We start from the raw sequence: 13,974 nt of genomic DNA, 5'->3' as shown, positions 1-13,974 counted from the left end.
TATGAATTTCCAAAGTCACTACTAAGTGCGCGGTTATCTGCAGAAAACTGACTAGTTTTACGTTCCGAACACAATTTCTATTAATTATCAACAAAATTATTAAATTTTAATCTTAAAATATTTCAGAAATTTTGAAGCATATAAAAATAATTGTACCTAAAATAAAACATAATAAAAGACACAGAGAGGATCGTATGATCCATCCGAGTCGTCTCCACGTGGGGACCGAGCAATGCTACCTACTATGAATATGAATAGGACTCGTATGACCCATCCGAGTGTCTCCGAATGGGGACCGAGCAATGCTACCAACTATGAATATACTCCGTGCACCTGGTGTACTATTTTATATCTATTTAAATTATAAATTATCCATGCCCGGTCCGAGTCCTCCTCCTTCAGCGCCGCCGTCTGTGCTGGCGAAGGCGAAAGTAGAAGTGGAGGAAGAGGAAGAGGAGGTGGCGTCGCCCTCCTTACCGTCGCTGAGGGTCGCGAAGGCACCGGAAGAGACGATAAGGGTCGGAAAGAAGAAAAAAATATATAGAACGAGAAAAAAAAAAAAAAGGAAGATAGAAAAAGGGATAAAAATATTCTGACCAGTTTTCTAAAAATTCGAGCTGAATTTGTAAAATTCAAAATAGTGACTCACTTTTACAAAATCTCAAGACTAGTAGATTTTTTATGCGAAAAGGCCATTTATAATTGAGATTAGATTTTAGATAGGTATTTAAATAATTTTAGAATAAATTTAAAATTTTTGAATAGTAGTAAAAGATAAATAATCAAATAATTCCATGGCACACTACAACCTGCACTGATGGGAAAAGTCAAGAGGGAAGAACTTTCTTGGCAGCTGCTCTCAGTTTCTTGCAAAAGGGTATCACTTGCTCTCAGTTTCTTGTTTATCCTCGTCTCCCACTCCTCAATCCCTAAAACATCTACTTCAAGAGCTTCTTTGGTTGCACTATTTTCTCTAGTCGAAATTGAAATTAATTATTTTGGAGCAGCTCCCTCTTCAATCTCCTTTCTGGATCTGTGGTTAGTTGTTCTTCTTCTTCTTCCCATACTCTTTTTAAAATAATTTTTATTCTCTTTGCTATCAACTGGCTTAATTCATTAAAGTGGTGTTTGGTTGCGGGGTTAGGAGGGAGGATAAGGGGTTTGAACGCCGCGCCCCAACCCCCCCGACCCCCTAATCCCAAACAAGCTTTTTGAGGGTGGGGTTAACAAACCCCACCCCCCGGAATTGGCGTGGGATTAACTAATTCTATCCCAATTTAAATTATAATTTAAATTATAATTTAAATTTTCAATTTCAAATTTAAATTTATAAAATTAATAATTTATAATCTAAAATTAATATTTATAATTGTAAATTCAAATTTAAATTATTATTTTTAATTTTTAATTTAAAATTTGATATTTGATATTTATCTAGAACTATTAAATTTTTAAATTTGAGATTTAAAATTTTAATTTTAATTTTAAAATTTTTAATTTTTAAAGTTATATATTTAAATTTAAAATTTTAAATATAAAATTTAAAAATTTAAATTATGATATAAGAGGTAATATTGTTATTTTCTATTTATAATTATCCATTATCCTTCTTATTCCATCTTATCTATCCAAACGTTTTTTTTTTTTTTCGCGGGAATTACTTAATTTTCATTCAAATACAAAATTAGTCTATTTCAGGCTTATACCTTATTCTTGAAATAGACAATTTTTACTTATTCCCGAACCAAACGAAGCAAATCACAGAGAGTATAGTATATGTCTTTGTTGATTAATATGTATATTGTTTGGATTCACTTGATCTTTGGTAACAAAATAACAAAAGATAATAATTAAGGTAGAATAATTTGGCCTTATATATACTTTCACTTTATTGTTAATGATTGAGCATTTAAATCGATAATCATACCATGCAAGATGGTAAATTAAAGGATACATAAACTTTCCAAAAAAAAGAATTTTATGATTTTTTAAACTTCATTTCCTGGCTCACCAAGTAGGCACAATATGAATGGTCAAAATTAGTAACCTTCTTAAAATATAATTAAAAAAAATATTAAATTCAGAGTCTTAGTTGTAGATCTTGATCTAGATGGTTGAGAGGATTTTATTTATTATCAAAAGCTCAACTAATTCGGATGGTTCTTTGCAGTTAAACAAGAAGAAAGTGTCATGTTTTACTTGTTAAATTGTCAATTTTGAGACCATTTAATCACTAGGTAAATGATAACGACAAAAAAAAAAAATTTCAGTTCCTAAACCATGCAAATATTCTAGATCATATTTAATGATACATGACGTTTATTTAAATGCCTCATCATCCAAAAAACAAAAAGTATCAAAGTCATCTCACTTTAAGAAATATTCCTGCTGAACTCACAAAGATAATAATTATTTTGAAAAAAAAATCAGTTAATGTCAAAACTTGTAATGTAGAACTTTTACAAATTGCAACACAAATCACGGAAGTTGAAATAGAACTTTTAGATTCTGGTCGATAATAAGCAGTATGAATGTCGAGGCAATAAAACTTAACATATTAGAAATACGGAAGTTTCATGAGTCTAGAATTAAGTTCTTATATTGCTATCAAAACAAAACTATTTGAAGAAGCACTAATAGTTTCTTGCTCAAATGACTTAGTCCTGATATATATTAGCTTAATTATGAATAAGAAGAGAAGTTCAAAACAAACTCCATTTATAATTGTTAGTTGTAAAATAATTTACAATCACGCTTAATACGATACCACCTACTCACTGGCTAGCAGCAGATTGATTTATACTTTCCAACTCTTTATTGATTTCATACTCCCGTAAAGGACTTTTTCACAACTTGCTCTACAAATATACATTGAGGTCGGGTTCAGTATGACTAGTTATGATGAATCTTTCATCACAAAACTTTGTTAAACTGAATCTCAAACAAGTTATTGCTTTTTGTTCTTCCATACAATACTGTTACCGGTGTTTCTTCTTTTTAACCGATGATTCTAACAAATGTTTGTTTAATGCACTATAGAAATGTCTAGAATCTTAAGAATGTTAAACAATAATTATTTTTGCTAGCGGCAAATCTAAAGAGACATGGTAGTTTGGAAAGATTATTGATTCCAGGCTCACTTTGTAAGGAATTCCTATGGCGGAGGCTGTGATAAGCTCATTAGTCCTAAAGATAGGTGCTGCTTTAGCTATTAAAACAACAAAATCAGCAGCATCACTATTACGAACAGGGATGTTAGCAATGAAAGAACTCATGAAGGATATAAGTGACATTAAGGATGAGCTTGAGATCATGCAAGCCTTCCTACGGATTGCAGAAAGACTAAAAGAGAAGGATGAGAGCACAAAAATCATTATAAAACAAACAAGAGACTTGGCTTTCGAAATTGAGGATATTATAGATGAGTTCACGTATAAGCTGAGCGAGGAGCAAGGAGGGGTTCTACCCACAGCAATCAAGAGGTACAGAAATATAAAAACCTGGCATCACCTTAGCCAGAGGCTTAAAGAGATCAAAATTAAGCTCCAAAACATTATGGAAAGATGGAAGCGATATGATACGAGAGGAATGGAAAATGAAGCAAGGCCTCTAATAGCTGTTGGTGGTAGTAAAAGCCGTGCAGAATTAGCACATTTTGTCGAGAAGGATGGTATCGTGGGTATTGACAAGTACAAGGACTTGTTGCTTGAATGGTTAAAAAATGAGGATGAGCAACAACGGCAACACGTGATAATCTCAGTGTTGGGGATGGGTGGTCTGGGGAAGACCACTCTTGCGACTCATGTGTACAATATCATCAAAGCTTCCTTTGATGCTTGTGCCTGGGTTGCTGTATCTCAGAGTTATGAGATTGATGATTTGCTTAGAAAGATCTTAAAAGAGTTTTATAGGGAAGATCCTGAGAAAAGACAAGAACCTAACGACAGTGATACCATGGATTACAGAAGCTTGGTTGGGACTATCCGCACTTACTTGCAGTATAAAAAGTATGTACTCATTCTGGATGATGTTTGGAGTACTGATGTACTGGACAATATAAAAGTTGCACTTCTGAATAGTAATTGCAAGAGTAGAATAGTTCTCACAACAAGGATTCGCGATGTAGCTCTATTAGCAAACGAGAACCATATGTTTGAGCTAAAGCCACTGGAGGCAGATCATTCGTGGGATCTGTTTTGTAAAAGCGCATTTTGGAGAAGTGCAAACAAGATTTGCCCACCACATTTAGAACAATGTGCTCAAAAAATCATTGAGAAATGCGGTGGCTTGCCCCTTGCTATTGTATCTATAGCCCGTCTCTTGTCATTTCGAGAACAAACCGGTTCTGAATGGGAGAAGGTTTACAAAGATCTTGAGTGGTATCTAACTAACAACGAATCGAAGCTCCATGAAAAAGTATATGACATTTTGAAACTTAGCTTGGACGATCTTCCCCATTACCTTCGAAATTGCTTCTTATATTGTTCTAGCTTTCCGGAAGACTATACAATTGAAAGTGACAGGCTCATAAGGCTTTGGGTGGCTGAAGGGTTCATTGAAGAAAGAGAAAGAACGATGGAGGAAGTGGCCGAGGACTACCTTAACAAACTTGTTCATCGCTGTCTACTACAAGTGGCTGAGTGGAATGAAGTTGGAATAGTTTGTGCATATCGAATGCATGACGTCATTCGAGTCCTTGCTCTTTCGGAGTCAAAGGAGTTAAGTTTCTGCATGGTCTACGAGCATTCAAAGAAAAAATTGCGGAGTTCCGAAGCACGCCGCTTGTCAATCCTAAGCAATATAACTAATTATCGTACTGAAGACAAATCTCATTTGCGTTCAGTACTTGTTTTCAACAATTCCATGAGCTATGATTTACTGAAGTCGGTCTTAAGATCATCAAAACTTTTGCGCGTCTTGGAACTACAAGGAGCGCTAATCGTTAAACTACCGAGTGAGATCTGTAACCTATTCAACTTGCATTATCTAGGCTTGCGAGCAACAAAAATTAAGGAGCTTCCAAGATCAATCGAGAAGCTACAAAATCTGCAAATATTAGATACATGTGAAAGTGAAATAGAAAAGCTGCCAAAGGAAATAACAGAGCTCCAAAAGTTGAGACATCTAGTTTTGTCCAACAAATTGGGTAAGAACATCAAGGGACTGGTGGGAATATGGCCCTTGAAGGGCTTGCAGACTTTGGCAAATATTGAAGCAACTGCAGATATTGTGCAGAAAGTAGAAGCTTTGACCGAGTTGCGGACATTTAAGATAATCGGCGTAAGAACCGATCACTGTGCAGACTTGTGGAATAGTATCACAAAGATGAACCATCTTAGCAATTTATCTGTCGAAAGTGAAGATGGGAAAGAATTACAGCAGTTGGGCACCCTGCACCTACCTCTGCCAATTCAACAATTAGATCTGAAGGGTAAATTAGACAAAAACTCACTCCCTAAGCTTGCCGCGTCCTTTGGGTCTCTAGCAAACCTAACCAAATTAACACTTTCGGTGGCAAAATTGGATGAAGATATGTTTCCTTACCTGCAAGCTCTGCCCGCGTTGATGATTCTTATCCTTTGTCGCGCATATGATGGCATGAAGTTGCATTTCCAAGCAACATCATTCCCGAAGCTAAAGGAATTGTTAATATCGTATGCCCCGAAGCTCAGTCAGGTGGAAATAGAAAGGGGAGCAATGGCAAGCCTGAATACGCTTTACCTAGGCGGTTGCCCCGAGCTGAAGGAGCTGCCCTCTAGCATCGAGTACCTTACCACCCTTCAGGATTTATGCATTAGTCTCCCGGCAGAGGAACTTGTTGAGAGGCTTCTAGGAGGAGGAGGAGGAGAAGGCGACCACAGCAATGACTGCCGCACGTGGGTTCGCCAAATCCCGAAGTTTACTATTGGTTTCACACGAGACGGCAAGTTTGTCCAAGAAAGAATTCAATGAGTTTGTGCGCGTTTTGCAAAGCACCGGCCGCCGAGCTTGATGCTTCCACATTTTCCGCCTCAGATCTTCTATATAATCCGTGCAGGCTTGAGGAAAATTCAAAATGATGCATGATCGATATGCAGGTGTTATCTTATATGTATCTTTTATTTTAGGGAAAACTTCAAAAACCCCCCTGTGGTTTCGTGCTTTCTCATTTTAGTACCCTGTGGTTTAAAACGTATCAATTTGCCCCCCTGTGGTTTCGTTTTTCTCTTTTTGTTATCAAATTTATTATTATTTTTTTCTTAAATCAGTGACAAAGTTAAAATTAAAGGATACTAAAGTGAATATTCGATAAATATAGATAGTTATCTGAAGTTTTTTATATATAATTTAACGAAATGTTAACGAAAAAGCTTCGGAAAAGATAAAAATGAAACCACAGGGGGGCAAATTGATACGTTTTAAACCACAGGGTACTAAAATGAGAAAGCACGAAACCACAGGGGGGTTTTTGAAGTTTTCCCTAAAATAAAAGATACATATAAGATAACACCTGCATATCGATCATGCATCATTTTGAATTTTCCTCAAGCCTGCACGGATTATATAGAAGATCTGAGGCGGAAAATGTGGAAGCATCAAGCTCGGCGGCCGGTGCTTTGCAAAACGCGCACAAACTCATTGAATTCTTTCTTGGACAAACTTGCCGTCTCGTGTGAAACCAATAGTAAACTTCGGGATTTGGCGAACCCACGTGCGGCAGTCATTGCTGTGGTCGCCTTCTCCTCCTCCTCCTCCTAGAAGCCTCTCAACAAGTTCCTCTGCCGGGAGACTAATGCATAAATCCTGAAGGGTGGTAAGGTACTCGATGCTAGAGGGCAGCTCCTTCAGCTCGGGGCAACCGCCTAGGTAAAGCGTATTCAGGCTTGCCATTGCTCCTCTTTCTATTTCCACCTGACTGAGCTTCGGGGCATACGATATTAACAATTCCTTTAGCTTCGGGAATGATGTTGCTTGGAAGTGCAACTTCATGCCATCATATGCGCGACAAAGGATAAGAATCATCAACGCGGGCAGAGCTTGCAGGTAAGGAAACATATCTTCATCCAATTTTGCCACCGAAAGNTCTTAACTAGGTTGAGTTAATCCTAAATAAATAGGACTTGATATAACAATATAAGAATAAATCGTAAATAGAAGAGGTAGTTTCACAAGTATAGTTGTTTAACAGATTAGTGAGAAAATCTATTGTTAGATTTCAGTTTAAATTTATAGTTATTTAAATTAAAGTCCAATTTATTTAAAATTAAAGTCAAATTCTACTTTAATTAGGATAAGATGAGATTTAGTTTTATTAAAGCATAAATAGAGTTTAATTAAGAATCTAATCGGACTGTGAGTTCTAATTAGTCTCTTTATTCGACGCATTCATTACATACAAGATGTACGGCCATAGGAGGGAATTAATTAAACTCTCAATTAAATAGTACTAGTATAGAACCCGCGCTTCGCTGCTGTTAACGATTAATTTTAGAGTAATGCTTCTATACTTTTTTTTTTTTCGTTACCGTTCATTCACGCGTATTCAACGGCTAAGATTTAGTTTTTTTAAAATTGTGACCTGCAATAGCAGGTCACTTTGGGAGAGGTACCGGTTACCAGGTACCCCAAAAAAGAATATTTTTGTCTTTTAATACATGGGTAATTTAGTCATTTTACTATTACTATATTTTCAAAATTTTTGTTTTCTCTTTGTTTTCTTTTTCTCTTTCTATCTTTCCTTTCATAATTGGGCATTTATATAAGAAAATTTTCAAATTATTTGACAGTATAATCTTTCTCTTTAAAAATAAAAAATAAACAAATAAAAGAGAAAGTGATGAAAACCTATGAATAACAATTGATGCTAACGAATCAAACGTGCCTAGCACAAGTGGCAAAGGACTTGATCGTTGGTACCCGATTTTTCAAGTTCGAATTCCAATCCATTCATATTTTCAGCTAAATTTATTTTTAAATGTAATAAACGAAATGAGTAGTATGCTATTTATCTCTAAAAAACAATTGATGCTAACCGATAGACTAAATTGTAATTTAGCCTTCCACTATGGACGAATTAATCTAGTAGTTGAACTTTAGTAGTTCAACGCATGTAATAATAAATCAAAAAAATCAATCTTTTCATCAAAAAAAAAAAAAGAGAAAATAAAAAAAAAGGAGTTATACTAAATTAACAATTAAAATACTAAAAATAACTTCTTTAAAAGAAAACAATATGATCTAGTTTTTCTTTACATTAACCTTGCTAGTGAATTGAACTAGTCAAAGAGCATATTCATTGAATAATTAATCAAACATGCATATGAACTAAATTTTAGATTAACAATCCTACAATCATATTGATCGTTCTTAGCACGTGTGGTTAAAAATTTGAATTTGGATATGAATTTTTGAAATCCGTCAAGTTCGGAAATAAGTTTTGCGATTGTTAGTCGGATTCGAATTCAAATTCCTAACCATTTTTTTTTCTCACCAGTAATCCTAATCTTTTTAATTTTTATGTTTAAAATATTTATTAGCTCTAAGGGTGCGTTTGGTTCGCATTATAAAAGATTACTAGGAATAAAAGATATCCGAGAATCTTATTACTATTCATCCTATTACTAAGAATGTGGAATTCCTGTGTTTGGTTCACACAGTAATATTAATTAGCCATGTTATTTAATATTACAAAAATTATACAATTAATTTATTTATTTATTTAATTAATTTTAGATAATGTTACCAAAAGTTTCAACATCTTTTTAGAAAAAAGGAAGAGAGAGTATAAGTTAGAGAGAGAGAGCATAATTAAAAAAATAGAAAGAAAAATATAGTCGAAATTAGAGAGAGTGAGAGAGTTGAAATTTTAGAAAGAGAGAGAGAGAGAGATGAGAGAAAGCTTATTAAGGAGAGAAAAAAAATTAAATTTGAAAGACAATAATTTAGAGAGAATATAAGTTAAGTGTACACGAAAAAATAATTATCAATAGCGCGGATAGAAAAAAATATAGACATATTAATTACCCTCCAATTCATAATATGGAGATACACCCTTCCTCAAGGAATAATTACTATTTGGGGTTAATCTTATTCCCAGAATCAATATACGAACTAATAACGTCTAGTGCGTTTGCCAAACCCGCAATTTTTTTATTCATTGATTACTGGAATCTTTAATAAGAAGCAGCGACCAAACACACCCTAATAGTTAATTGTCATTCATAAAATGTTCTTATCTTACCAGTTCCAGAATTGTCTAATCTTATCGGTCATATTGTTGAAATCAGATTCTTGAAGTTAAGGAAAAATCTTAATAGTTAAATCAATCGTTTATCACTTTTAATCATTGATATTAATAATATAAATGAATAATAAAAGTTAATAACAATTATAAACCGAAAGATAAAATAACAAAATTTAAAAAATGAACTAAAAACTTGAAAAATTTTAAATGTAGATCAAAATTCATTATAATAAATCAAATAATTAGACTGATCAAATTGAAAAATATATCAAATATCTAGATGTTTTAAATATAAATTTTGTTTACTTCTAGTAAAACTCTATGGTTAAATTATATAACTAAAATTAAAATTAACAGTTTAATTTATTTATTGATAATGTTTAATTGCACTATATTAGATCATGAAGTTCCTATAGCGTTTTAAGGTCTAACTTTAATTATTTAGTTTTTGGCTATATTTTAAATTACATAATGATCTTATTAATTTTAAAAAATGATTTTACTATAAAATTTAATTAATTTGTCTAATAATCTATTATAAAAATAAATTTGAACTATACCTTACCCCATATATATCTAATCAATTATCTACATTAAATTTTTAAACAAGGTAAAATACATCTAAATAGAAAAATTATAAATTTTTTTAAACATTAAATATGTAATTTAAATATTTCACACATTTATTTTTAAAATATAATACAAAATAATGACTAAAAATCATAATTTGCTAAACTATAAATATGTTAAATTTAACATATTTACCAACATTACAAATTTTAAATAGTCATACAAAATATAATGTCAAGAAACATCAATTTTTTAACATATTAAATACATTAAATGTAAACTTTTACCTACTCAAAATTTAAATAAGTTTACAAAATTAATTGTCTACTATAGATTTAAAATTTTTAAACGATATTAAATATCTTGAATAAATATTTACCAAATACATATTTGTTTAAATATAAATACAAATTCCTAATGTAAATTCACTTTAAATTTTAAACTTTAATATTAAAATTTAAGTCATACTCTATTATACTAGAACTATTCTAACAATTCCTATAATAATTAATGCAATAATTTAGAAAACAATAAAACATTTAAGGTAATGCCTAATAATGCCTAATAATACGCATAAATTAGTCAATCAATTAATTTCTAAATATAGGCAAATTAATGATTAAATTTAGGACAATAAAAATTTCTTTAAATGTTTATGTTAATACCAAAACTAACGCTGATAAATAATTATTTTTACCTGCTAAATATTAAAATATATTTTACCTCAATAATCAACGTAAATTTTTATTTTTATTTTATAAAGTACCGAATCATTTCCTCATTTCAAAAGTTAATAGAGGAAAAGATTTTTTTTTTTTTTAAACCAGTTCTATTTGATTTAAGAAACTCGCATCATACAATAAAAGTACGAAATGGATTGATTTGGGCAAATACAACTCATACAAAAATAGTTTTATTAGCATTTTATTTATTTTTCTCCTTCACCTCCTATTAAGTCTCAAAGTAATTTTGTTCTCAATTGTACCAAGTCCAATATGATATAAAATTAATATCAAATTTTGGATATTTAGATAATTGCTAATCAATCTTAAGTTTTAATTTACTCGAGTAGATATAATAACTCTTTAAATATAAATTATGATACTACAAAATATATATTTTAATATTACTCCTGATATTTATTACAGATTAAACAACATCTCACACTCAATAAACCTAAATCATAAATAAATCTCATTAGAGAATAATCTAAAAAATTTCAAATTTAAAATTAGGTAAATCATACAACTTTTTGTAATAATACGAATAGACACATATATCTCTACAGTATTTATTTTTATATTTATTTCTGCAAACGTTCTAGATATATGTTACAAAATAACTCTACTTTGAAGAATCTGTAGAAAAATAATTAACTATGTAAGAAACTTAACATTGTTGTATATAGAAAATTGATCTTCTTATCATTCATATATATTGTAATGTTAGATAAAAATAAAATTAAAATGAACTTTTTGGAGAACATTTCTCGATAATTAATAATAATTAGGGCTTTTGAATGTACATAATGTGAATGATAATAATGTCATTTAACTATCTTTATAAAAAAATAAAACAGCTCAATAAATACAAAGGAAAATTAATAATCATTTTGTAAAATAAATAATACTAAAAATTAAAATTTGATATTTATTATAAAGTAACCCTAAAATTAAGCACAAATTAATATTTACAAATACAATATTTCTAGCGTAATCCAAATAAACTCGTGATTAGTACATGATGTATATTTTAATAAATTATATTATAAAAAAGATAAAATGCGATAAATTGTACATTCTTCCTCTAATCTCTCTCCAAAATAAAATACAAATAAAGGATTAATGCATACAGGTACCCGGCCAAATATATAAATTGTCAAATATAATTCTGTAAAATCAACTTCAAAATTATCTCTACAAAGTCGTAATTTTTTCAATGTCTCTAAATATACGTTAAGAACCATTAGAAAAATATTTATATTCAAATTTGCCATTAAAATATGCGCTTCATAAATCTAACCGTATCATAAAAAGGTAACACCAAGTCAAAATAACCCAGAGATAAATAGTTTAAATGTGATTAACTAAACTTTTTAACGGATCAATAGGCAGGAACTTATATCTGAATATATTAGACTTTTGTAGAATACTAAAAAAATACCAACTTTAAAGAAATATATTTAATAATTTATATATGTTGTGCACATGGTAATCATAAACCAAAATAAAATATGGAATCTACTATTTCCCCGTCTAGGGCGTGTTTGGCCTAAACTTTAAAAGCGCTTTGAATTGCTGAAAAGGTAAGTTCGGCCAATAGAAAGCGTTTTGGTAACACTCACTTTTAAATCGATCTATTTTTTAGAACGAAAATTGAATTTGAAGGCCACGAATCAAAAGCAGAAAAAAATTGGGCTGTCTTGAAAATCTGATTCTGATTTTGGATGAAAATTTCAAAATTATTTTATTTAATTTCAATATTAAATTTAATTTTAATATTTAATTTTTTACCATTTTCAATTCATCTTTTGAATTTTAATTAAACTTTAAATTTTAAATGTATGAAAAAATAGATCAAATTTAATTTAAATTTAAATTTAATTAAAATCTAAATTTGATTTTTAAGAATATTTCAAATTTAAAATTTAAATTTTAAATTTGCAAATTATAAAAATTTTTTTTACAACTCAAAGAATAAAAATTTTCCAAAAATTCAAATTTAAAGTAAAATATCAAATTTTAATAATATAACTTTATCTCAAATTTAACAATTACAATTTTAAAATTTAAAATTTATAATTTTAATATCAAATTTTAAATTATTAAATTTAAATATTTAAAATTTTAAATTTTTATATTCAACTTTTTAAAATTTTAAATTTAAATATCAAATTTAAATAAATTTAAATATTCAAATTTTAAATTTAAATTTTTAAATATTATAAATTTAAAATTAAATTTAACTTCAAATTATTTAAATTTAAATTTAAATTTAAATTTAATTTAAATTTAATTTAAAATTTTAAATATATTAAAATATAATATTTTATATTTTATATTTCATAATTATTTAATTTAACATTAAAATTTAAATTTAAATTTAGATTCAATTTTAAAATTAAATCTAAATTTAAAGTTAAATTAATTTAATTATATTTTTTATATAAAATTTTTATATTAAAATTCATAATTATATATATTTTTAAAATTTATAATTATATTTTTAAATTTTAAAATTTCATATATTTTAAATTTTAAAATCTTTAAATTATTTTTAATTAAAAATCAATTTAAATTTTGTACAATTTGAATTAAAAAATTTTAACCACTTTTAAATTTAATTTAAATTTTATAAATTATTTAAAAATTTTAAAAAAAATTAATTATTAACTCTAAAAAAAATTGTCAAGCAATTTTTTAAAAATTATTTCAGAAATTTATTATTTAATTTAAGCCTACTTATCAAACGCATTACACTTTAATAATAAATTATTTATTCTAAATTAAAATTATTATTTTCATCAAATTATTTTTTTCCGAAGCCAGCAAAGCACTCGGGAGTAGAAGCATCAAATTATCCTCATTCTCCACGCCATCCTGGCAATCCACCATCCGTCTTCTCATTTGTCGGAAAACAACTAACACCTATCACAAAAGTGAGAAAAATAAAAATAAAAAAAAAAACAAAAACGAGAATAAGAGAGAGAGAAGAAGGATGTCTCGAGCATGTCGTTCGCCGTCTCCTTCGACGTCCTGGGTCATACCAACAGCCGTGCAGCCCCGCGAGGCCCTTCTCTGGAGTCCTGATACATTGTCCGCAGCCTCTTGCGAATTTCGAAAACAAGACCATCTCGAAATCCTAACCACTGTATTACCTTTTCTCTCTTCTTTTTTTTTTCTTGCCCCTTCTTTCTGTTTTTTAAGAATTTTTTTGGCTAAAAATTGCATGGATAATAAGTTTTTAGATTTTTTTTTATAATTTTTACGTATAATATTGCAACTTATAATACTTGAAATTGAAATCGAATATCTTGAGAAGTATATCGATTTAACTATCAATAACTAGTCCGCTGAGATGGTCAAAGAAATGCCGGTGATAACTTGTTGCTATGGGGAGCAAAGATTTTTGATTTTTTGATAAAGCATAATCATACCCTTACAGTGATTACTTGATCCGCG

At 29.7% G+C, this 13,974-nt stretch overlaps 1 protein-coding gene across 1 annotated transcript; it reads left to right on the top strand.

The window, feature by feature from the left end:
* On the top strand, positions 790-6,216 carry LOC109717627 (disease resistance protein RPM1-like). The gene is made up of 2 exons (XM_020243487.1): positions 790-1,038; positions 3,149-6,216. The coding sequence occupies exon 2, from the start codon at positions 3,157-3,159 to the stop codon at positions 5,950-5,952; it is 2,796 nt and encodes a 931-aa protein (XP_020099076.1). The 5' UTR covers positions 790-1,038; positions 3,149-3,156; the 3' UTR covers positions 5,953-6,216.

Source organism: Ananas comosus, linkage group 11, assembly GCF_001540865.1.
Source record: "Ananas comosus cultivar F153 linkage group 11, ASM154086v1, whole genome shotgun sequence".
In the NCBI taxonomy this organism is placed as follows: Eukaryota; Viridiplantae; Streptophyta; class Magnoliopsida; order Poales; family Bromeliaceae; genus Ananas; species Ananas comosus.
This window is presented reverse-complemented; position numbering and strand designations above follow the sequence as displayed.